Genomic DNA, 25,036 nt, shown 5'->3' with positions numbered 1-25,036 from the left:
GTTTTTCGGTAATGTAATTTCAATGTTTCGTAGAAAAATATATGCTTCCATAAAATGAAGCGAAGAATTCATAAATTACTTTTGCTTGGATGTACTTACAAAACAGTTTTATAACTTTTTTAGCTTGGTAAAAAAATCGACAAATTTTATTTGTATCAAACTAGGCTGTGGCTATAACGTCTGTTTGTAGTCATTTTATCCTTTTTAAATTAATAAGAAAGTTCTTTACTAGAATTTATGAAGTAAGTAAGGAAATATATATAGAGTAGAATATATTACTATTACTATCATTTTTTTATTAATCCAATTTTAATAACTTCTAAAAGTGGATAAATTTTATTCATATGAAACTAATGTAAGGTTCTGTGTTTTGTATGAGGTTACCATATAAAATTTGTATGATCTTTTAATAAATAATATAAATTAACACAAATAAAATAAAAGAATTAACTAGAATTTTAAAAATTTTTAACCCCGCCGGCCCAAACTATGAAAAATTATCATCCGACTGAGGATTATAGTTTATTTGCAGTAAAAAATTTGCATCATCTTCTCTTTGACACCACTAAGTTATACAATTTTAAAGATATTTTAACAGGCACTAAACTTATGTGGGAACGTTCTGATATCCTGAGATATTTTTTGCATTTTATTCTTGCTAGAGTCGATTAGAAGAAATAAATTCATTAGAAGTGTGTGATTTTAAAGTCCTTTTTCAAATGGGCCACACTGGATGTTCATGTATACAATTTCCTGAGTACGAAAGTTAGATGATATTTCTCCGTTCGTCCGGAGCAACCATTTTCCTAGTTAAACTACACAATACATTATATTTCCTTATCTTATTGTTACTTTCTTCCACAACTCACTACATATTAAATTAAAGTCCTCCGCTTCGTTTTCCATTGGTCCTGTGTGTCTTTATACTGAACAGTGTATGGACTAATCTCAAAAACTATTGTAGAGATTTTTATATGGTTTGGATAAATTCACGAGAAAGGATTTGCGTATAATTCATGAATGTTTCCTACAAATTATTTGAGCTGTGACGTTTATCGATCAAGTTGTCTGTCTAGTAGCTAATATTCAACAAAATGACCCAGTTAAATAATTTCTCGAAATAAATTTAAATTTAAATCTAATATTTTTTGCCAAGATTAATTATTAAACAATTTTAATTAAATTCATTTAATGGTTATTTATTTAGTGGTTCAAAATCTATCTAGAATATAAAAACTACTTAAACTGAATAATAAAAAAACATATGCTTTAATACATTTAAGTAGAATTTATGTACAATCTAGGTTTTCTCATTAAATGATTTATACTTTGTATAAAAGTTAAATTTGTTTTCTTTCTTTTTCCTTTTAATATTTCTACAATGTTTTAAATAAAACTTTGTTTAAAACAACCTGGAACTAACAAGTTTTAGATTAATACATCAATGTAAAACTTGTTCATGTTACAAATAGAGGCATTAAAAGTTTTAGTTTTGGTGAAACAACAGTAAGGATAAGAGTCTTGGCTCATTTACACAAACGATCCTGAATATATGAGGGCCTTAAAGAGAAAGGGGGAAGTGTGGAAGTAGAAGACAAATTTAACAGTTAATAACGTATACATTGTATTGTTAATTTAGTGCAGTGGATTTGGTACACATAGTTAATAAGTATTTACTCAATTTTCAATTTATTTGTTCTAAATATTACTTTTTGACGCATAGTTATTAAATTTAAACTTAATTTAACGTGACAATTATTGCTTATCATAGTTTTGTGGATTGTGGTTAATTAATTATTTACGTAATCTAATTACCACTATAAATACATGATATACTTCAATCAATTGTAGCAAATTTATTTTCATTTCTTACACCAGTTTTGTTGATTTTAAGCTTTAAAAGCAACATATTCAGTTAGGTCTACATATTTGAGATGTGTAGGTGTTATTATTAACATCAATCAATCTTATGTAAATTAATTAAAAAATATCGAAAACATTGATAATTATCAATTAAAGCATTATACCAATATTAAATTTACTAAATATTGTTATTTTCGTATTTTTTCCTTCTATTATTCTTGAATTAATCTTTTATTTTATAAAAGTGTGAGGAACTTTCTGTGGATATGAATGTTGTTGGTAAACTAGTTATTGAGATGCATTCTAGAAACTTTGATTTATTACGATATAAAGTTAGAAAGGACTTATGTGTTGGTTACACTTTTAATTCGTATTCGTCGTGTACATCACTTAATTAAAATTTGTAAATCAATTTTCAATATATTTTGTCACGAAATTGTCAAATAACTTTTTAATTTCCAATTCCAATTCCAATAATCAAACGTTTGATGACTGTTTACATAAAAGGCAGTTTTAATTAAAAAAAAATCCTTTTGAATAACTTGTAAACACTGTTCCGTTACTCAAACGTAAGTATATGGCTTTTAGTGTAATGCGACACACAAAGCCCACTTACAAGTTACTTGGAAAGTAATGACTTACAATTAGTTTCTGTTAAAGCAAGCACTTGCACAAGTGGGAAGTAAACTGTACACATTTATGAGTGAATTTACATTACAAGAATGCTAATAATTTTGCAACATCAAAGTTCTAGTGTATATGAAGTACATGTCTAAGCTAATGTATATTTTACCGCGTAATTTATTTTTTAAACTGAACAATTATTTCTTGTAAAACACTATATCTGCCGTAAGTGAATAAGTAAAACTTAATTATTCTTGAAACATGAATTTGAAATTCACTTTAACTTTGGAAAGTTCGCTTCGTCCCTGATAAGTTAGAGTGGTAATAGTAATTTCGTAAGATCCAGACCATTTGTTTTCCTGTAATTCATATTTTAGTTTAATTTCTGGAAACACATCTTTTATGAAATTTCATTCATCGTATATGAGGTGTTTTAAATTGTACGCTATTGGTTGTTTTCTCTTACAATTGATACGACAAGACATCTAAATAATGAAAGAGGTTAAACAAGAAAACGAAAAGAGAATTTCGTAATATACTTGTGTTGAATACAAAAGCTCCACACTTATATTAAAATTCTTTACCCTTGTAATATTTTAAGAATTTTTGTGTTCAACAATTTTACAGGTTCTACGTTATGTTTCTTAAGCAAATAATATTATTATATTAAAATTTTGTTTGGTTCATACAATTTTTCCATGCATAAATAAAAAAACTATTTATGATAGAATAAATTAAAATTCAAAGTTAATATCTTTCTGTATATTATTTACAACGATACTAATTTTTTCCAGGGTAACTGGTGGTGAATTATTTGAAGATATCGTAGCAAGAGAGTTTTATTCAGAAGCAGATGCGTCTCACTGCATTCAACAAATTTTAGAATCAGTAAACCATTGCCATCAAAATGGTGTAGTACATAGAGATCTTAAGGTAAGATTCAATGAAAATATAAAAAGCGTTTTTCCATTTTTTTATACAATGTTAGTAAGAGATTGGAAGTTAAGTAGCAATTATTAAGTTGATGACATAAACATATTAAAATTGTTTGTTAAAAGCTTCCAATTAAATAATTAACTATTTTTGAAACGTGTACAATGATATTATTACATAAAAGATATTTTTTACCGTAGTAGACATTAGTAAAGTAAAATAAATGTACTTTTATTTTCTTTTTTAGAATGGGAATAGCGTGTTTGTACATTTTTAACAAGGCTTATCATGTTCGCTTGCTTGACAGCATCTTATTAGTTTCAATTATTGTACCATATGCTGTAAATAATCGGTAATAATTTCATATTAATCACGAAACCCATCATTTATTAGAGAGTATCAAAACAGTTTAACAGTTATAAAGGTCATAATAATATAGGCAATTTTTAGTTTTGAGTAATGATTACGTTTCATAACTAAGGGGTCATATACTTTTGATTCAGTCATATACGAATATGACGAATCGCAATATGTTTGAGCTATAAATAATGTATTTCACTGTAGATCGTTAATTATGGGTCCCTGGATTATTGAACAGCCTATCAGGTTTTGTGAAATTTAATTATTATTGATTAATTATTATTAAACTTTGTTTTTCTAATATAAAATATTCAGACTATCTACAAAATTGGCGAATGCGTCAGTGTATTTAGTCCGTTAGGAGGAATAATGTTTAGTACACATTTTTATTCAAATATATAACAATAAAACAATTAAATTTCTTTATTTTTACTTTTATTATTCTTATATATAATTTCTTTATTTTTACTTTTATTATCTTATTTTATTTAGCGATGAATATCCGTGGTACCCATCTGTACGCTTCGATTGGTGTTTTACATGTTGTCAAATGTTGCAGCCTGAAAATCTCCTGTTAGCTAGCAAAGCCAAAGGTGCCGCAGTAAAATTGGCCGACTTCGGTCTAGCGATCGAGGTCCAGGGTGAACAGCAGGCATGGTTCGGATTCGCGGGCACTCCTGGCTACTTGTCACCGGAAGTGCTGAAAAAGGAACCGTATGGAAAACCGGTCGACATATGGGCTTGCGGTGTCATTTTGTATATTTTATTGGTCGGTTACCCCCCGTTCTGGGACGAAGACCAACACCGACTGTACGCACAAATTAAAGCAGGTGCATACGATGTAAGTATTTCAACATCAAATTACTTCAACTACTTTAATTAATGGAAATTTCTAAGCAAAATTTAATGTCTGTAATTTTAAATAAACATCAGTTTTTAATACAATTTAATAATTGTATTTGTTTTAAATCAGTTAATTAACCTATAAATATAAATATTTTAATCTATAATTTAAAATCAGAAAAAAAATTACTATTAAACTTTATGAATAAAATACTTCACAATATGGCAAAAGTAATTACATATTTATTATTCATATATAAAATTAATTTCTAATTGAATTCTGAATTCTTGAATTATTAATTATTCAAGGAGCTTATAAATTCATTAATTTTAAATGATTGCTTTAGTTTTACTACTAAAAAATGTTTACTATACATTAATTAAATTATAAAAATCTTTTTTTCTTTTGTAGTGTGTCTTTTAATTTAAGTTTAATTTTTAGACTTAATAACATAAATTTCTTTAGAATATAACAAAAATAATTACATACTTATTATATATATTTATATTTAATTTATGAAATTTATTTTATTTTCATGTTTTGAATAAATTGTTGAAGAAGCTTATAAATATACCATAAACCTATTATTGTATAAAATTTTTAAAATATAAGTACTATGAATAAGAATTAGACAATAAATTATTAATTAATTACAATTAAACTTAAATAGACATTTTTTTGAAATTTTTAATAATTAAAAAATAACTTAATCAAAGATCTAAAGTTAATAAGATTTAAAAAATTGGAATTAAAAACTAGTTATACACATTTATATGCATATTAAATAAATTAACAAAAATGGAACTTTTAGTATCCCAGTCCAGAATGGGACACGGTCACGCCGGAAGCGAAAAACCTTATTAATCAAATGTTAACGGTCAATCCCGGCAAAAGGATCACGGCTGCTGAAGCACTGAAACACCCATGGATCTGCGTAAGTTTTATTTTTAATTCACCATAAAATTAAAACGTTAAATTAAGATAAAGATAATAAAAATAATGTTATTTTTCAGCAAAGAGAACGTGTTGCTTCAGTTGTGCACAGACAAGAAACTGTGGACTGTCTCAAAAAATTCAACGCCAGGCGCAAACTTAAGGTAAGTTTGACGTAATGTCGTCTCTTTGGAAACCATATAATTTACCAACTTAATGATTATCATTGATTGTGTCTGCCGCAATTGAATAATATAATTAAATGAATTGGTTGGTAAATTATTTTTAGTGTTATTGACCAGTGATGAATGAAATTATAATTTTCATTTAGGGTGCCATTCTTACTACCATGTTGGCTACAAGAAATTTTTCAAGTAAGTGATAATATGAATAGTTATTAAAGATTATTTAATTATTTTAAATATAAAAGATATACCAAACTACACTAAAACCCACCGAGTAGTTCCTATACACAACTGTGATTTTATTAACAATCTCCATGTTTAAGTGTTGACTATCTAATAATATTGTATACTAATTTTTGAATATGTATTTGATGTGAATAAAGAAAGACACTCAAGTAATTGCTAGTGAATATATAAATTATAAATCTTAGAAAATTAATGAATTAAAAATAAATGTCCCTCTTTATTCATTTTTTTATTATTGGATATGAGATCCTCGTGTTTGGGGTAATGTTTTTTCTATATTATTTTTTTCTTTGGTACCTCTATGTTATACCAACTAAATACTTTTTATGTCTTATATACCCAATAATTTGGTAGTACTAGCAAAACACAACAAAATACATCAATATACAAGACGTTTTTTTGTTATTATTGTAGTGAATCTTTTAATATACTGGGTGAAGACATTTTGTACATTTAATTTTTATTTTGCCCAATTTTTTAATAATTATTGGACTTTATTATAAAAATTAAACTTAATAATTAAAATCATATCATATTATTAATTTAATTTAATAAATTAAGTATACTTTATTATTCCTAGGTCCAAAAATTGATTTTGCTAACTTGCCTTGCCTAAATATTTCTTTTGCAAATCACCAACTGTTTTTTGAGATTTCATATTTTAAAGCAACATATGATTTCATTTAAAAATGGCTCACCCAGTATATAATTTTTGTAGACTAAAAAATAAAACGATAATCTTCTGCTCTCTTATTATTATTATTTTAATTTATAGTGGCTAAGCAAAATTGCATTACGGCATGCTGACATATCTATAGAAATTCCGTAACTAGTTGTAGATTATATCTTTAATGATAAAATTAGTCAATAAAAAATATTAATTAAAAAATATTGGTTCAAAAAAATATGTCAAATGTCCATATATATTAGTATAATTTTCTTATTAATGTTAATTTAATTAATTAATTACTTAATTTTATTTTGTTATAAAAATACAAAAAACTATACTTAATCATTACCGTATTTTTTGTTTGTTGAAGGAACTAAGAAAATTTTGTAAATTGTAAAAAAGGTTGAAATAAATTTTATAGCACATTAAATCTTAATTGATAAAATGAAAATTATACTAATTATTAAAAAATAATTTAAAAAAATTCAATTATTTTGTAAATAATTTTATTTTTGTTTTGCAAACACACACCACCTATACATAGACTTAACGTAACAGCTTTTATGTGGATTAGAAAACATATATTGACTTAAATATTCTTATAATCATGTTTAGTGGCTTAATACAGTATTTTTTTATCTTTGATGGTCAATTTAATAAATTTTCTTGAGTATTATTTGATGTAAAAGTTGTATTCAGTATTCAGTTTTTACTCATTTCCTTTAAATATAACAGAACTTAAAATGCAAACAGTAACTTTCTCACATCAGGGTAATTTTGATCCACATAACATGTAGCAAGATTATTATTTAAAGAGACATTGATTTAATTACTATTTACTTGATGTGATTATGAATGTCGAGTACTTAACAACATTGCCTCTTTACATAATAATCCAACTATAGGAAAAGCTGACACGTTAATTACACACCCACACAAGAACCACAACACGCAAAATTGAGTACTATCATCGTGATACAACAAATGACTGACCCATCTTACCACGACATTAGTAGCTATTGCATAATAACTTATAGTATCTAGTGAGCATTGAGTAGCTGTTAACTTTGTTTTGTTGGTTGTGGCGGACTTGTCGCGTCACCCTACCTCACTTCACTTCACCTTGATGCAACTAGAATGTGGTAAGAACACTGCAACTTGCATCGACTACCATCCACTACATTTTGTCATTTCGCTTTTTGACGTATTATCTTACTTTTTCAAATTCCCAACCCGAATAAGTTGATGATGATTATAGTAGGCACTCAAAATAATCTAATTCAATGTCTGTGATAATCAAAATAAGACCTTTTGGTTCATTATTGTTAGTAATATCTTCAAAGGTTATTAGTCCAGCTTAAAGTAAGATAATACAAGTATGTGTGACTGTAAGCTTCATGCATGTATTAATCTTGTTTTGTTCTAATATGTTATTATATTTAAGATGCTATGAATAAGGTTTAAATATTTTAGAGGGATGTAACTGAAACTTTTGTTAAATCATGCATATTAAGCACAGTTTTAATTGAGTTTATGTTAATTTTAATGTATTTTTGATTCCTAAATATTTAAACTTGATATTTTACATCTTATATAATTTATAATACAATTTCATTACGTACTCATCACTTCACATTCCACACATAATATAAAGCAATTTCGTTACACGTTTTCGCAAGAGGACTGCCACCACCTAAATACAATATATTGTAACTTTTAATTGTTTTGAGTTTAACTAGGGTTGAATAACTAGACCAAATACATACAAATATTGTATTTAGCTGTAAGGCGGTCTTAGTCCAATATTAAAATTTGTTAATCTGATTTTGTTTCCATCAAGATTTTAACAGTTTTGTTTTGTATTTATTATAAACACGTTTTTCAGCAGAGTAATTAGGAATTGGCTTAATTTTGATTTTTAAATTTTTCATATTAATTAACAATACATTCAACAAACTAACAATTGTTCGTTATAGGTCGCAGTATTATCGTAAAGAAAGGCGATGGATCTCAAGTAAAGGAATCCACCGACAGTTCAACCACGCTGGAAGACGACGATATCAAAGGTAAGAACACAAATTTTTTCGATTTACCCCCCGACTGTTTGCACCGTTTTGTAAAGAAAATCGCACTCATCCCCATGTGTATCATAAAATTTAGACGGCTTTGAGTGAATAAGTTTTTTAAATTTACACTAACCAAAATTATAATCAATAATTAATAAAACTATTACAGTTTTGGCTTTTTAAAAATTGTGTTTCAAATAACATTGACTTTAATATTATACATTAATATACTTGTAATCAGTAAATGTTGAGATATTGACTTATATTCACATGATAAAAATAGTCCAAATTATTTTGATAATTCTGGAAATAAAACCTCGTGTTTTAATACCAAAGGAAAGGAAAATAAATTTGATGAAACAATAAAATAAATGCGAAACACATCGTGAACCATAAGAAGCAGACTCTTGTGTTGAATATAAAATAAATGGTCATGGCATGAATAAGGGAATTTAAAAAATTTATCACTCAAACAAATGTGTTTGCACCGAAAAATCCCCGAAATACCCATGTATATAGTACATCATTCATTCCACATACCACTGGTTTATTTCCAATAATATGATACCAAAGTATGGTCATAATAAATACTGTATTACCGCATCGCACTGTATGAATGCTTTATCATTTGTTGAAGGTGTTAAAGAAAATTATTTTTTGAATGAAAACACATTTCCATATTGTGTATTTAATTTTTGCTTTTGTAACGTGATCGTGATTATGTGCACTGTTTTTTATATAAATAAGCTTTAAATGTGATCTTCCTATTTATATATATGCTTTAAACATTATTAATGGGTAAATTTAATAGAAGTTTAGCGAAATAATAGAGTCGCCTGTATTATTTCGTATAACAAATAATGTTTAAAATTATTAATATAATAATTCATAAAAAGTAAAGCTAATTAAATGTTATGTAAATATGCATAAATTCAACTATTGTCTGTATTTTAATTCAAAGTTCAGAATTGTTTTGTTTCATTTTTATGCTGTTATGTTAAAACATCATAAATTATATTTAAATTAGTTTAAATTTAAGCACTGAATTATCCTTTAAATATCATTTGCATAAAACCAACTTTAAATTTTATTCTTTCACTGAGATGTGCATGGAACATTTTACGATTTTTTACTTTTTATTTATTATCGTTACATAAGGTTAAATTGAGTGTTCTGTCTATGCTAAATAGGTAATATAAAACTGGAATTGATCCAGAGCAATTAATAGTCAAAAGATGGCAACATAATTTGATAAAAATAAAGGTATAAGGTATAAGATCACAAAATTAAAGTCTTAATCGATTAATATTTAAAATGCAATTTTCTCTGACACCAAACTAAATCACCGAACATTTCCATTAGAAAACCACAGCACAGTATTTATTTATATTTTGGGGACACATGTCGTAATGTCGTAGTTACAAATTTGAAAATCACGCTTGATCAAATCATATCGTTCCACAATAAAATCGATTACTAATATTTCACAGCTAAATAATAAGTTTTTAATAAATTAATCACTGTTCTTCACATAAAAATTCATGCTTATCAAATTTAATAAATTTTTAAAAAATTATTTTAACTATTTTATTTCTAACGTTCTTAAAGGCTTTTTCTTTGTGCTTATAAAAAATAAATATAAAATTATCGAATTAAGCAGTACCGTAATTTAATTTATTAATTACAAATCTTTGAATGACATTTAAATAATAGTACAGAGCACATGAAAATTAAGTGGATAATATATAAGGTTAGTAAAATTTTATAATTAGTTATGTGAAATGTTCTGAAATCGATTGACAGAACCATATAAGTATTATCGTGAATTATGACAACCCATTACAATCAAGATGATTTGAATTTATATAACATGTTGGCAAATTGGATAATGTATTTATGTTCTGGGCTACGCTCAGAGGATAAGAAGGGGGGAGTCGACCGCAGTTCAACTGTTATTGCCAAAGACCCGGAAGGTAATTAATTATATACACTATTTAGCACTGTATAAGTCTTAACAATTATTACTAAATGAATGACGTCTAAACATTTTTTGTGATGGGTGCAATCCAATAAGCAAAAAAAGCAACAGTAAGAAGTCTAAATGTACCCAATTATTTTTATGGAACCTGTATCATGTGTTATTTGATTGTTCCAGATCACTTATATATAACTAACTAACTATGATTACTTTTGTAGTTATGTTTAAACAATCCTTATTGTTCTTGCTTTAATGTTTTATGTGTATTAGATAATTTTTAATAGATATTATTTCCAGTGGTGTTAATACTAATAAGTTTACATTTTTGAAAATGGTCTAATTCAGTTCACAATTATCTTTTGTTCTATTGATTGTAATTAACGTATTAAATATATAGTAAATTAACCATAATTGCTTTTAGACGGTCATTTTTTGTATACACTTTATTAGTTTTTGAAAAAATACATCCTACTTAATAGATAATAATAATAATTTATTGTTTAAATATCATTATTCATCGTTTAATATAATTAGAAGCTTGATACAGATATTCCATAAATAAATATATATTCAATTCATAAATAACTTTTAATTTTTATAATCAAGGAACAAATGATAAGAGTAAATAAATTGTTACGACTATGCAGTGCGCATAAAATTAAGCACATAATTACTTTCCTATTTTTATAAGCAATTATCAGGCTTGTTAGCCTAAGCAACTGATTTTTAATATTTTAAGAACTATTGTTAGATATTACCGGCTTATACTAATTGCTTGGATTTCAAATATTTTCGATATCTTAAAGCACATTTTTCTTTTTATCTTAAATGTTATCTTATTGAGAAAGACAGAAAAGTACGTATTAAATACATACATCCGTTTTATATTCCAAATAATAACGCACTGAATGATTATAAAATATAATGGTAAGTATTAAAAAAATACTGCTTATTATGACAAGCAGTTATGAAGTAATTCAAAATATGGAGAACTGTATTTTAATTCACTCTCTTTAATATAATTTACCTAAATTGAAACTTTTGAAATAATTGTCTGTTCTAATTTATTGCGTAATTACTTCTGATTTTTATACTTTTAACATATGGAAAAAATTGTTACAAATAAAAAATAAAAAGATAATATATAATTTTAATTTTTTCATGATCAAATTGGATCAGACAGTGAATGTAGAAAAATATCAAAAAGATTAACAGCGTTAATTACATGCATGTGTGTGGCTTGCACTTTTTGTTTCTCATTGTGATGTTTAGAACAAATCTGCATTATTGTTGTACTTCACTTTTACTTTTGAACGCAAACAGTATATATTTTATAAATAATGCGTTCCCATTTTTAGTATTTAATTTACTTAATAAATTTTCCTTCATTTCTACGTAAAGAATTATTTGAATGCGTTTGAAGAACAATAAATTTTTCAGCTGAAAACCATGGAACAATACGAAACACATGTCTTGCCGCTGGTATTGTTTTATTTTTACTTTGAGACCGAATGTACCAACCTGCAAAAGTAATTTTAGAATTAGTACAATCGGTCAGACCTATTTAATATAATATAATTTGACACGTAACAAAAAAGAAATAATTCCAATTAATATATTTAGAACCTACATGAATTCTTTGCTACAGCGTGTGTTTAAAGTAGGTACGTGTGCAACTAAAAATAGTCTACTTTAGCTTTATTTGCCTAATTTTCGATTACTCTCATCAGTTAATTTTGGACTAGTGACAACAGATTGAAACTACACCATACCGAAAGGTTTTGCTTCAGTTTGTCAATACATTGAGTTTAGTAAGTTAGGAAGTGGTGAAAATATTTAAAGTGATATTATTGTTGTCGGTTTAATAGGTGAAAAATCAAAATTGGTTGTTTAAGTGACATAATGTCGGCCTTAGCGGCTGTTATTGGAGTTGCTACGAAACGAAGAGACAGTACGTAGTTTCCTTACGGGATTGGCGTTATCTATACTAGTTATTATATTAATTGGTGAACGTAATAAGGCATTTGTGGAGATAGTGGTAGTTTGACCTTCAAACAGGAAACGTAACATAAATATTTGGAGATTGTTTCTAGAATTTTTAAAGGTTTCATTGAAGAAGTGGGTTGAGACTATAATGAACAACGTGCATCTTCCCTTGTTGACAAACCTCCATGTGTATAACTATGGATGAGGTACAAGTCTAAATGTCTTATTGCTACCACTGTATTATTTTTGCCCATTAATATATAAATTACATGTCTTTTTGAAGAGTTAGCCCAAACCCCCACTATAAATGTAAATGCAACCTCTGTGTATTAGTTTTTTTGTCATCGCACATTAAAATTTTCCAAATTCTGATGCTGATAATTTACTTGCAGGAGAAGAACAGCATTATCAATCAACATGTTGCTCTATTTCTTAAACTAGCCCCCCTTTCTGATGTAAAAGTTCCTTAATCTATATGTGTGCTTTCTATTATCTGTGAATTTAAATTGTGAAACCCTGCTAGGCACCGGGACTCCCCCGCAATCACCGAGAGTAGCAACAGCATCATCGTCCGGTTCGCCGTCTAGCTCTGTCGCGGCGCCTAGCCCTAGACCGAATGCCCTTAATCTAGGTCAAGCCTTAATCCAAAATGTTCAAGGTTAGGGGTGTTCTACCTTTGTGTTTTATTTAATCGTACTAACAGTTTTCTTTGATTTTTATATTAACGCGAGAAAAGTTATTACAATATTAATGTTGGCGTTTTTTGAATAACCAAATTTAATGGGTTTAATAGGATGCAATTTATTAATAATTTCTCCATCAAATGATTAATTTTACTGATGTGAATTCGGTATTCACTTCGACAAGAAGTGGAATTAAAAACACAATAAATATTTCAGTTTAAAATTCCATTTAATGTCTACGTTTCAAAGAAAAGTATAAAGTGGCAAAATATTAAACAAAATAATAGTTCCTGAAGCATTGTTTCTTACAAAATCTGTCTTTCTTTTTTATATAAACAAATTAATTTATTTTTAATACTCCTAATATAATAATATAATTTCTTAGTTTTACTTAAATTTTTTGAATTTTGATTTCAAAAAAGCGGCATAAATGATTATTTAGAAACTATCCATTTATTTAATATTAATACGGGACAAAAATAAGAAAATAATTTTATTTATTAGAAATAATATAACAAATTAAACATTTTACATCTTTGCACATATATTTTCATTTATTCGGTTTTTAATGATTTTTTTGTGCGGCTTTATGCATGTGTTTATGCACTTTAGATATGGATTTGTTGCACAAGACTGACAACATTGAAAAATGGGTTGAAACTACGATTCCGTACGATAGATTGCCAAATAGAGAATCAGGTTTGTATGCCTTTGTAGATTCTATTTCGACCTTTCATCTCATCAATTGAAAATTATAGATTTTCGTATTACTATTAGACCTAATGTACGTTAATATATTTAAGAGAACAAACAGTTAAAGAAGAAGAATAAAAAATTTAAACAAACTGTACCATTTTTCAAATTTATAATGAAAATATTTTTTTATATTTACTTTTTTGTTACTATTCTTTTACTTTTAATTTAGTAATGAATATTGTGTTTCGTTTAATTGTTTTATTTTTGCATGATTTTTTGTAGTAGATACGAACGTGGATTATGAACATTTTGACATCTGCGAAATTGAGATGAATGATGGTAAGACTCGAAAAGTAGCATTGCCTAGTAAATCAGTTGGTATTTATGTAATTAAATGTAAGTAATTTTAAAACGCTGTAAAGTAGTAGTTATTTGGTAGAATATTAGATTTTTGAATGCTTCAAGAAGAAAAATTATGTTTTTTAAATACTGTGATAATACTTATAATTATTATTAACAAACATTTTTATTAATAGATATAATTTTTCAGTATTTTTATATTTTGTATTTAATGATAAAGAAAAGTGGGCGTTTTTTTCATAGAGAGTCCTGCAGTAATTATTCTAATTTTTCTAAAGTTTATTAAAAATAAGATATAGGTATTCTTAACAATTGTCTCAGTATTACCAATGAATTTTCGTTCGTTTATTGACAAACATTCAACCTTGCAGCATTCTTATGTTTAAAGCATAATATAATAATTTAAATACGTATTTTATATAACAATTTATTTATTAAATAAAATTGAACCCTGTAATGAAATTTAAAATCAGCAATTAGTGAAAGAAGGTAATGCAATAAATAGATCAATATAAATAAAATTCCTTGTATAGCTTAAGCCAAATATATTTACGCACCTTTGAAAGAAGATTGTAAAAGGAAACGACTTTAACATTTCTTAAACTTACCTATATTCAGTTCCATTCGGTATAACAATTTAAGAAACAAACACTTCGATACGAATCGTTTTTATGTTACTGTTTTGTGTATGTATGTATAACGAATTGTTTTAATTAAAATGAAAAAAGTATTATCCTGTTTCACAGTTTCTAAGAAAATGACTGATCCAGGTATGTATTGTTATTTCAAAATAAAAAAATCCATGCAATTTATTATTTTAAATAAGATAACATTATTTAGATAACAAAAACATTAACCTAATTCTAATATTTTCATAATATTTGGATACATATCTTTCACTTTTTTAAACTTACCTTAACCGTTAAGGCTTGGCGAAAATTATTTATCTATAACATTATTATTATTATTATTTATCTATAACATTTATTCAAAATTTTACGAATGAATATACGGCAACGTAATTAACTTTTAAGTTGAACAAATTAATTTGATTTATTTTTACATTTGAAATTAACATAGGTACCCCTTAACAAAAATTGTTTTAATTAAACATTAGAACTCTTTTATTTTCCGTATAAATTCCGAATACAATCTTTTTAAAAGTGCTCCTGCATGTTAAGCTATCGAAGCTGTACTAACGAAAGCTTATTTGCGATTGTAGAAATACGGATTGTGTGTCCCGAAAAGCCTTACTCACAACTATCGACAAATTCACAAAGTTCAGGTAATGTTTTAACCTCTTTAATAATATTTCGAATTCTAGTACCTATGAAGCTACTGTATGACTAATAATTTACTTTTAACTATATTAAAATTAATTAAATAAACCAAGGTGAAACAAAGCCAGCCTTAGTTTATGTTGCTTTCTATTTTGATACTATTAGCAAGACATTGTAGATGGTAGTGGTATTAATAATTTATAATGAAATTACAATAAATTTATTTTAGTGTATTGCTACTTATTGATGTTTATTGGTTTCACTTTGATTTATTAATCTTATTATGCTAAAAATATTTTATCGACTACACTGTATACTTCACATATTGTTTATGGAATGCATGATGTGGAAGTAATTCTAAATCTATAATTTTCTTGTATAAACCAGTGGTAATTGGTATACCTTTGTAGTTCTTCTAGATGTTGGATGGTCACTGGTGTATTTCAACAATTCACTATATTAAACTAATATGCATTTTTAAATGTTCACAGCAAGAAGACAAGAAATTATTAAGATGACTGAGCAGCTCATAGAAGCTATAAATACTGGAGATTTTGAAGCTTACACGTAAGTATAAGGTGTAAATCATTTAGTATTACTTATCTAAAACAAAAATTTTAAATTTGTTCGTTGTTTAAATATTTATTTATTAATTGTTCAAAATAGTGAATTCACAGAATTTAGAATGTTTAATGTTTTAGAAGCAGAGAAAGTAGAAAAATTAGGTATACCACATGAATCTTTTATAAAAAAATGGTTTTAATATTACCACAATCATCATAATGTACATATTTCAGGAAAATATGTGATCCCCACTTGACAGCATTTGAACCAGAAGCAATGGGAAATTTGGTAGAAGGCATGGACTTTCATAAATTCTATTTTGATAACAGTAAGTAAAAATTTGTATTAGTAAATCAAAAAATATTTATTGAGTAGCCCAAAAAAATAATATTATCCCTTTCAGTTCTAGGCAAGAACTGTAAAGCAGTGAACACGACGATTCTGAATCCTCACGTTCACCTATTAGGAGAAGATGCTGCCTGCATCGCGTACGTGCGACTGACTCAATATATGGATAAGTAAGTGTTTCATTTTGTTCTATAAATATAAAAACTTGTTCTAATTTTGTAATTTTTAGGCATGGTCAAGCACATACTCATCAGTCAGAAGAGAGTCGTGTTTGGCATAAAAGGGACAACAAATGGCAAAATGTCCACTTCCACCGTAGCGGGGGCAATGGAGGCGCAGCTTTCGGTTTTAGTTCTCATAAATAGAACAATGTGCTTCACCATTGAACATGTTGCAGTTCAATTCCATAAAAAACTATGATTATTGTGAATTCTATTTGTGGTGATGTGTGATTCTTATGTTTTAGTTTTTATATTTCTATACCATCATATATTGCCAACCTTTATTCCATATAATGGGGTGGAATCTATAAATTACATTTAATTTTTTTATGATACATATACAATAAAATGAATCACTAATAACTATGATACGTATATATATAAAGGGATATCTATTAATATGAATTCCTTTACTCAGTGATTCATATTCTTATCATTTCAAAACGTGGAATTGAAAAATATCACATACTGATTTGTTCATTAATGCTGTTGTTATTTATTTAAACTTGTACATTATATGGAATATTTCTAGATTGCCTTCTTATAACTATAGCTTACAAGGTTGGCTAAAGTGGCCACTGTTTTTTAAGAAAATGCAGTTTACTAAGCACACCAAAAAAGTAAAATAGGTTAAACTTAAGTATATAGCCAAAAGAAAACATATTCATTTATTTTTTTCCGTTAAATCTTTACCAAATGTTTAACTAATGTCTAAGAATTATCAGTGCGAAAAAATGTTCTATATTTGTAAATTATTGCTTTGTTTCCTATCATATTTATAGCAAAAATATACCAATGTGATGTAATTTCAATAGCACCTTTTATACACCAACTGTATTCTTTATGGGAATATAAAAATTTATTGTTTGATTCATTCATAGATGTTTATAGCACCGTGTGTTTATAGGAATATGACGTTTCACAGGTTGAAGCAGTCATTCATGTTTATATCTATATTATATAGCTATAAACGTCCATGATTTCTTCAAACATGTCTGTATATAATATCTATGTCTGTTCTATGGAACACCGTAATTGTATCCTTCTTTAGCAAATCTTTTATTTAATGTAATCAACTATATAACGTAATCTAATTATAATGTGTACTGTACTTAATTGTATAATTTCATCACGCACTGACAAAATAATTGTTAGATAAATTAATTGCTCTTATAGAGCATCTATAAATATTACGTTAAAGAATATTATTAGCAAGTCGGACCTTTGTAAATTAAGGTAACTTAATTTTATACATAGGATCTATAGTAATAGTTTACAAACATTTAATGAAAATAATCGCACTTTGCTTTAAATAAAGTTTTTACTAGCATTTATATCTTACAGGTTCATTTGATATTTTACTACTTATTCTCTTAAAATTATTTATAAACTTTAAAATGGTCAAAGCCACTATAATTAATAACACCTTAAATTTAAATATTTTGAAACTAAAATGAAATATTAGTACAATATCAAATAAATCTGGATAAAGAATTGGAAATTTACCAACTTCCATTTGACTGTTAATAATAGAAGTACTATTGACATGTTTTAGCTCTCTTAATATTATAAATATTTAATAAATAATATGTAATCACTAAGTATATCTAATTTAAATACACACTATTGGTAATTTCATTGATTCGTTACACTTTTTCCTGGAATGTTTAAAACATGTAACGAAAACTCAAGATAATCAGAGCTAGAGAGCTTTTTTGTAACCAACGATATGTAACGAAGTCATTTCAGAAAAAGGCTAGCGAAGAGCTTTTTTAATGTACTGCTGCGTCATTATCGAATTAAAAAATATTCACTTACGTGTTTAGAATAGTTATCCCTTTTTAGTGAATTTGTAGTTAAATTGTATTATTAAAGTCGTAACTAAAGTTGAAAAGAAACTTTAGGATTAATATTTTTGGCCTAACATAATTGGTTTTGTTGAATATTTTAACTCTTTATGGACACCCAGCAATGTTTTAAAACTCTAGAAATTGCAGTGCAAATGAGACTTAAATGTATATAAGAAATACTATCCTACTTGAATTATATTGTCCATAAAGAAAAAATAGTTTTTATATATAAAATACTTGAATGAATTTGATTTTTCAGTGTATTATAATCAATTTCAAGTAATAAAATTAAACTGTTATTTATACTTGTTTATTGGTGTTTAAATATTTGCATTTTATTTTCGTATTTTTTGAGTTTTGAATAATAATATGAGAAAATTATATTTGAAAACATTAATTTATATGACTTCTTTATTACACATCGCATATCGTAAATCATTTTTTTACAAAGATAACTTGTGTCTATAATGAGTGATTTTTTATATAAAGCTGAATTCCAATGCTTAAACAAACTTTGTTCACTTGTTTTGTGTGATCTTTGAGAAAAATTTAGATAAAACAACAGAAAGTGTGTTTTTGGCCAATGTAACGAATATATGTTGGGAACACAATTTTTGAAGTTTGATGTTAGTTTACTATTTATTTAATTTTATCACTGTCTAATTTATTAAAAACTTCCTCTCTTTAGTCTTGTTGCTTAATTTGCTGAGTCTAAAGATTGTATTAAGTAATTTTTATAAATAATATGATAGGTACTCATTAAAATGCTCTCTGAAAAATGTGTTTTCATATGTGTAATTTATGGATTTTGGTTGCGAATACAATTAACAAATGTATGAGTGAATTTCAATAATATTATTCTACATTCGCATGTATTATGCAATGAAAGTATATTGTTGTATTTTTATCGTAATTTTAGTATATAATACATACCATTCTTCAAATATTGTATTTCTTTTAAATGTATTATAAGTACTGAATGTATGTACATTCGTTAATTAACAAATTTTAATGTTTTTGTGCAATATAAATAATAGTGTTTAATGTTGTTTTAATATGTAAGTTCCATAGTTGCTCATAATTAATTTCAATATTAATGTTTAACAATATCTTCCTTGTACATAATTCTTTGTTATAACATTTTCGATTACAGAAAGCAAGATGATCTTTTATATTCGATGTAGTGTAATACGGTAACAATATAATAATCATCCTGCTTGATTTAATCAAAAATCCGACCTTTGTCATACAGATTAAACTCTCATTGCCAGTATAATTTAATTGTATTTGAATTATGTTTTATTTATCGTTATAAGTTTAAATAACGTTAATTCTAATGTATATAAAAACTTATTAAATTTTTGCTTATTCTATTCTATGATTAATGTTTTCCCTTTACAATCAAATGTTTGCGAAAACCACTTTTATGGAAAATTAAATTAAAACAGAAAAAAATTGATAATTGTTTCATTTCAACAAATCTCACCCTTTCTATTCATTTCATTTGTTTTGTTTATTAAAAATTAAAAGAAATGTGACCTTCAGATGTTTTATTAACAAAATCATAAATAATTTAAATGTGGATATTTGTCCTAAAATTGTGCGGATACAAAATATATAATTTGGCATAATACATAAAAACAATCAGTGTCGAAATGTTTTTGAATAATAACGTTGATACCTCAACTTGTATAAAACAAAAAAGATTTCATTATAAATAAAATAACAATAAATATGAGATAAAATATATTAAGAAAAATAGATTTTAAATTCAAAACTTTGGATGAAATATAATACTTGTATATTGCCCTAGAATATATCATAATTATCATCTGTCTCTTAACTGTAACTTACAATTTATTTCAATAAATAGTTTGTCAATAAGTTAACAATTATGTACAATAGACAATAACATAATATTCACAATAAATATGGAATCAAGCCTGAAGATTTATAAGTATCTGTACAAGTACACGCGTCTAAAATTACTATTTTCTATTAAAACGTTTAATTTTTCTTCTTTAATATATGTTCGTTGATCATCGTGTATAGTAAACCCAGTGTAAGTGAACCGACAGCAGCTCCTTGGGCTCCAACACGAAGATGCATTAAGTATACGCTGGGGCTCATTTTCCCCCTATTTTTAAATGCGTATGCTCCATATCCTACAGCTAGCGTACACATGCCAATAGCTGAAAAAAAATACAATTTTATAAGGCTATATTTAATTTATTGCATAAACATCAATATTTTGTAAACTAGATCATGACTCGAAGTCATGTTCCGGGCGATAATTTCTTAATAAACATTATGAAAATGAATTGTTATTATTAAGGTGATATCTTTTAAACTTTAAACAGACTTGTGCCAGACGAATATATAATGAGGTCAAGGTGAAAATGTAACTATAGCAAAAAATTGCATCCTAAAATATCACAGGGTCAAAATAAAAATATTCAAAACCCTTTTTTTGTTTGTGAATAATCTAAAGTAGGCAGGCAATACTTAAAATTAATTTATTAATAAAAATCATATCATAGACATAATGATAAATTCTTACGTAATTGAAATAAGTGACAGTGAGGTGGACAACTTGTCACTCAATTAGAAAATTAGTTTATCACAAAATTATCTGTTATTACAAAAATGGTGACCCGCGTGAAAGGCTCAGATGATTTAAAACAACACTTGAAGGACATAGAAGCCCAATCACTGGTTCTCTTACAATTTTCTGCGAAGTGGTGTTCGGCATGTTCGATAATCAGTCCAGAAATAGAAAAAATCGCTCAAAAAAATCCAATTATTAAATGTTTCTTAATAGACGTAGACGATTGTGAAGATCTTGCCACTGAATACAACGTGGTTGCGCTGCCGACAATACACTTTCTTAAAGGAAATTCAGTCCTAGATACAATCGTTGGTGCGAAGATAAGTGCTCTATACAACATTTTAACCCAACTACACCCCGAGGGAATTTTACAAGTATCAAAAGACGACAAAGAAGAAAAAGATGAGTTACTTGAGGAGGATGTTGCTGTCAAACAGCCAGAATTGCCGCTTGTGGCAAAAAGCGATGTGAACCTTAAGAAAGATGATGCCCTGTTGGAGGCAGCCGCTGCGAAATTGACCGAACTACCATTTCCACCAAAAGAAGTTATTAAAGATACGGAACCTAAAAGTGACTATAAAACGGAAAGCATTCTTGAAAAAATAGCTATAAAAGAAAGTAAGAAATTGGCCAAAGCCAAGAAGGAGGAAAATGCCGTAGATAAAGATGACTTGGAAAATGAGGAAGTACTCAATACACAAACAAATCTTAATCAGATACAAGATGAGGCTGCAGAAAATAAAATTAATGAGGCGAACATTGTAGAGAAAAAGGATGAGAAAACTGATAAGAAAAAGGAAAGTAAAAAAGAAAGGGCCCGCAACACCAAAAAATAATTTTATATGTCACATAGACATCGACGTTTCTAAACATTATAATAGAGTACAAAATGGTTACACATATAGAAAATTTAGATGAATTACATGATATATTAAAAGAAGATCCCGAGAACACGTTAATACTTATAGAGTTTTATGCAACTTGGTGTAAAGCTTGTAAAATTCTTGCAGAAGCTATTACAAAATTGGCGTCCCGAAATGTGCCTAATACGAAATTCATTTCCATAGATGTAGATGAGAGCCTTGACATTGCCAATGAATATGACATAATAATGTTACCTACAGTTTTGTTTATTAAATCTGAAAATGTAATTGAAGTATTAACAGGTGCAAAAGTGTCCAAGTTGCATTCGTTATTGATTAAATTAAACGTGGATCATCATGACGAAGTTAAAAAGATTGTTAAAGAAATATTAGAAGAAGAACGAAAGGATGCAAAAAGGAAAGAAGAAGAGGAAAAGGAGAAGAGAAAAGCCCTTGAATTAGAAGAAAAAAAAGAGGCTCCTGTATTGGAAGTGCAAAAATCAATAATTGTAACTCTTGATGACACAGACGAAGTGCCCACCACTTCCCAAGCAGTCGAACCTGAACCAGAGTGTTCATCTACAAAACACAAAGTAAAGAAATCTAAAAAAAGAAAAAGTGCTGATGTAGATGTCACTGACGAAACAGAAGTCGAACTAAATTCATTTGCAATCGAAGACGCAATATCTGAAGAGGATTACGTAAAACATAATTCAGATACATCAAATACATTTAAGAGTTCTATAGAAAAATCTAAAACAGATGCGGAAAGGGAATCAAGTAGTACACGCTTTATTTCTACATATGGATCAAGTAAAAAGGTAAAACGGGAAGGTTCCAAGAGTGAGAGCAGCAGGGAGAGTTCTGATGGGTCGCCTACTAGTGAGAATAAAAAAAGAAAAATTAAGAAAAAGTCGAAGAGTGATTTGGAAAAAGAAGAAACAAATGGAGCTGATGTTGAAGAAGCAAGTGTTGCATCTACAAAAGAATTAAGTTCAGACAATAAATCAACTAGTAAAACAAGTCGTGATTCGAAGGGAGAAAAAAAGGAAAGCAGGTGAACCAAGAATAATAAGAAAGCTTTCATGAAAACATTTGATTTGTTGTTTTTGTTGTCATGCAATTGTTTCAATAAAGAACATTTTGTACTCTGTAAGTAGTAGTTTAATCCTACATGTTTTCAAAATTGGCACTGAGCTCAAAGAGTTAACAACAGCCAACAGATTACAACACATTTTCATAAAAAGATCTATAACATTAAAATAAAGGGAATTATATATAATTGGTTTCAAAGTATAACTAATAATACTTATTTCAAATAATGGATACAATTTTGAATGCATTTTATATTTAAAAAAGATAGACTAATGAAAAATATACTTTTTGTGTTACCTAAAACATTAAAATTGAGTCTTAATTTATAACTAAATTCAGTAAAAAAGTATAAATTAAATAATATATCTTACCAATTGGAAAGAAAGGTGTTTCCTTCGATTTCCTTGCTAATCTGTCTGATTGAGACTCCTGTTCAAAATTGAACACTTTATCATCTCCCATTGTAGCTGAAAGTTTAATATTCAAATTAGTTTTAATATAAAGTATAAATTGACGAAATTAACCTCAATGATGAATAATTTTAAACTAATAAGTACCTTGCTGCATGATTATTATGGGTATTCAAACAATTAGTCAGTGATTATAACAATATTAAAACAATCTATTAGTTCCAAAGATCCATCTGGTCAGATAACCTTAATTCATATAACAAAACGAAATAATTCTTATTAAAAATTTTGCGAAAAAGTAGATTAATAATAACCCTTATGAAATCAATGTCATTTATATCATGCAAAATGTTATACAACCTTTAAGAAAATCTGACACCCGCCAAAAAATGATAAAATAAAATACACTCACTTAAAGACATAACTGCGTAAAATAAAAACCAAAACTATCACAAAACAAATTACCGCAGGATATTAATTAATTGAGGAGTTCCCTAAATGATGAAACTCCAACACACAGACGGTAAAGCGAAATATTCCTTTACATTGAATATGACCTTGTCAAACGTATCAGAATACGGATTACAATGCAAAGTATTATTTTTGCACAACTTTTTCAATACGTAGAATTTAGTGACTGATTCGAAATAAAATATATAATGTATATTTTCCTTATAATTTCCTTCACATTTTATTTATAATGCAGACATTTATGTCTATATAATTATTAGTACGTTATGGTTAATATGTTAGGTTCGGTAGTCGGGTATAGAAAATAAACCGTTGACTTTTTATATAAACCAATTTCTTGTAAATTACAAATTAGGGTAAAGTTGCAGAATCGGTCACTCTAAGGAATATTTGTAGCGCATGCGTCAACTGGATTTGAAATCGTCTGTTTCGGAGATTTTAGACAGCATAGTTGCCAGATTTCATTTTTAACGAAATATGTAGAGAAATGATTTGTAGAAAAATATATATGTAATTTATTATGTTTTTCATGTGTGACTGTGTATATTATTTATGTGGTTGAATTCGAAAAGAGATAAAATTCAAATCACTTTATTAATTAGTATATTCATTTTTTATTTACTCTATTTTTCTTTGGTAGTTTAACGATCTAATTAAAAGTTCTTTATTAAATAATTAGGTAAATTTACAAAGGTAAATTAGGTAAATTTACAACATTAATATAAAATTAACAAAAAAGATATATTTATATATTTTATAATAAAAAACAAAATCAATTAAAACATGATGATGATTTTTAAATTTATTTCTCCATATGAATTCGTGGAGGTACGATGGAAACAGATCTTCCGAGGAACAGTCATGGTCTATGTAACTTGAAAAAAATTGTTCAATGCAAA

General features: G+C 27.0%; 2 protein-coding genes across 10 annotated transcripts in view; one reads left to right on the top strand and one right to left on the bottom strand.

Annotated features, from left to right (window-relative positions):
• The window catches only part of LOC109596600 (calcium/calmodulin-dependent protein kinase type II alpha chain), a 39,120-nt gene extending 19,057 nt beyond the window's left edge, over positions 1–20,063 (top strand). The window contains exons 6-20 of one of the 7 annotated variants that reach the window (XM_049963427.1): positions 3,282–3,420; positions 4,340–4,621; positions 5,436–5,558; positions 5,638–5,721; positions 5,889–5,931; positions 8,635–8,724; positions 10,641–10,697; positions 13,212–13,346; positions 13,984–14,070; positions 14,350–14,406; positions 15,650–15,712; positions 16,199–16,274; positions 16,505–16,599; positions 16,675–16,789; positions 16,849–20,063. In XM_049963427.1, the coding sequence (XP_049819384.1) occupies positions 3,282–3,420; positions 4,340–4,621; positions 5,436–5,558; positions 5,638–5,721; positions 5,889–5,931; positions 8,635–8,724; positions 10,641–10,697; positions 13,212–13,346; positions 13,984–14,070; positions 14,350–14,406; positions 15,650–15,712; positions 16,199–16,274; positions 16,505–16,599; positions 16,675–16,789; positions 16,849–16,984 (1,582 nt within the window). In that variant the 3' untranslated portion in view covers positions 16,985–20,063. The remainder of the gene's footprint in view (positions 1–3,281; positions 3,421–4,339; positions 4,622–5,435; positions 5,559–5,637; positions 5,722–5,888; positions 5,932–8,634; positions 8,725–10,640; positions 10,698–13,211; positions 13,347–13,983; positions 14,071–14,349; positions 14,407–15,649; positions 15,713–16,198; positions 16,275–16,504; positions 16,600–16,674; positions 16,790–16,848) is intronic. The other 6 variants (XM_049963421.1, XM_049963424.1, XM_049963422.1 and 3 more) reach the window with 6 other exon arrangements.
• Positions 20,064–20,423: 360 nt separating this feature from the next.
• On the bottom strand, positions 20,424–24,238 carry LOC109596576 (HIG1 domain family member 1A, mitochondrial). Of its 3 annotated transcripts, none has more exons than XM_020012140.2 (3): positions 24,079–24,238; positions 23,628–23,723; positions 20,424–20,882 (listed from the first exon to the last, which is right to left on the bottom strand). In XM_020012140.2, the coding sequence occupies exons 1-3, from the start codon at positions 24,086–24,088 to the stop codon at positions 20,698–20,700; spliced, it is 291 nt and encodes a 96-aa protein (XP_019867699.1). In that variant the 5' UTR covers positions 24,089–24,238; the 3' UTR covers positions 20,424–20,697. The 3 variants fall into 3 exon arrangements, with proteins under 3 accessions (XP_019867699.1, XP_019867701.1, XP_019867700.1); XM_020012142.2 differs by having other exon boundaries at positions 24,132–24,212; XM_020012141.2 differs by lacking the exon at positions 24,079–24,238 and adding an exon at positions 23,814–23,935.
• Positions 24,239–25,036: the final 798 nt, after the last annotated feature.

Source organism: Aethina tumida, chromosome 2, assembly GCF_024364675.1.
Source record: "Aethina tumida isolate Nest 87 chromosome 2, icAetTumi1.1, whole genome shotgun sequence".
Classification (NCBI taxonomy): Eukaryota; Metazoa; Arthropoda; class Insecta; order Coleoptera; family Nitidulidae; genus Aethina; species Aethina tumida.
This window is presented reverse-complemented; position numbering and strand designations above follow the sequence as displayed.

Excerpts from the sequence above, each read along its gene's own strand:
- LOC109596576 (XM_020012140.2), bottom strand. Across the intron at positions 20,883-23,627 it reads AACACCTTTCTTTCCAATTG|CTATTGGCATGTGTACGCTA; the intron begins GTAAGATATATT and ends ATTTTTTTTCAG.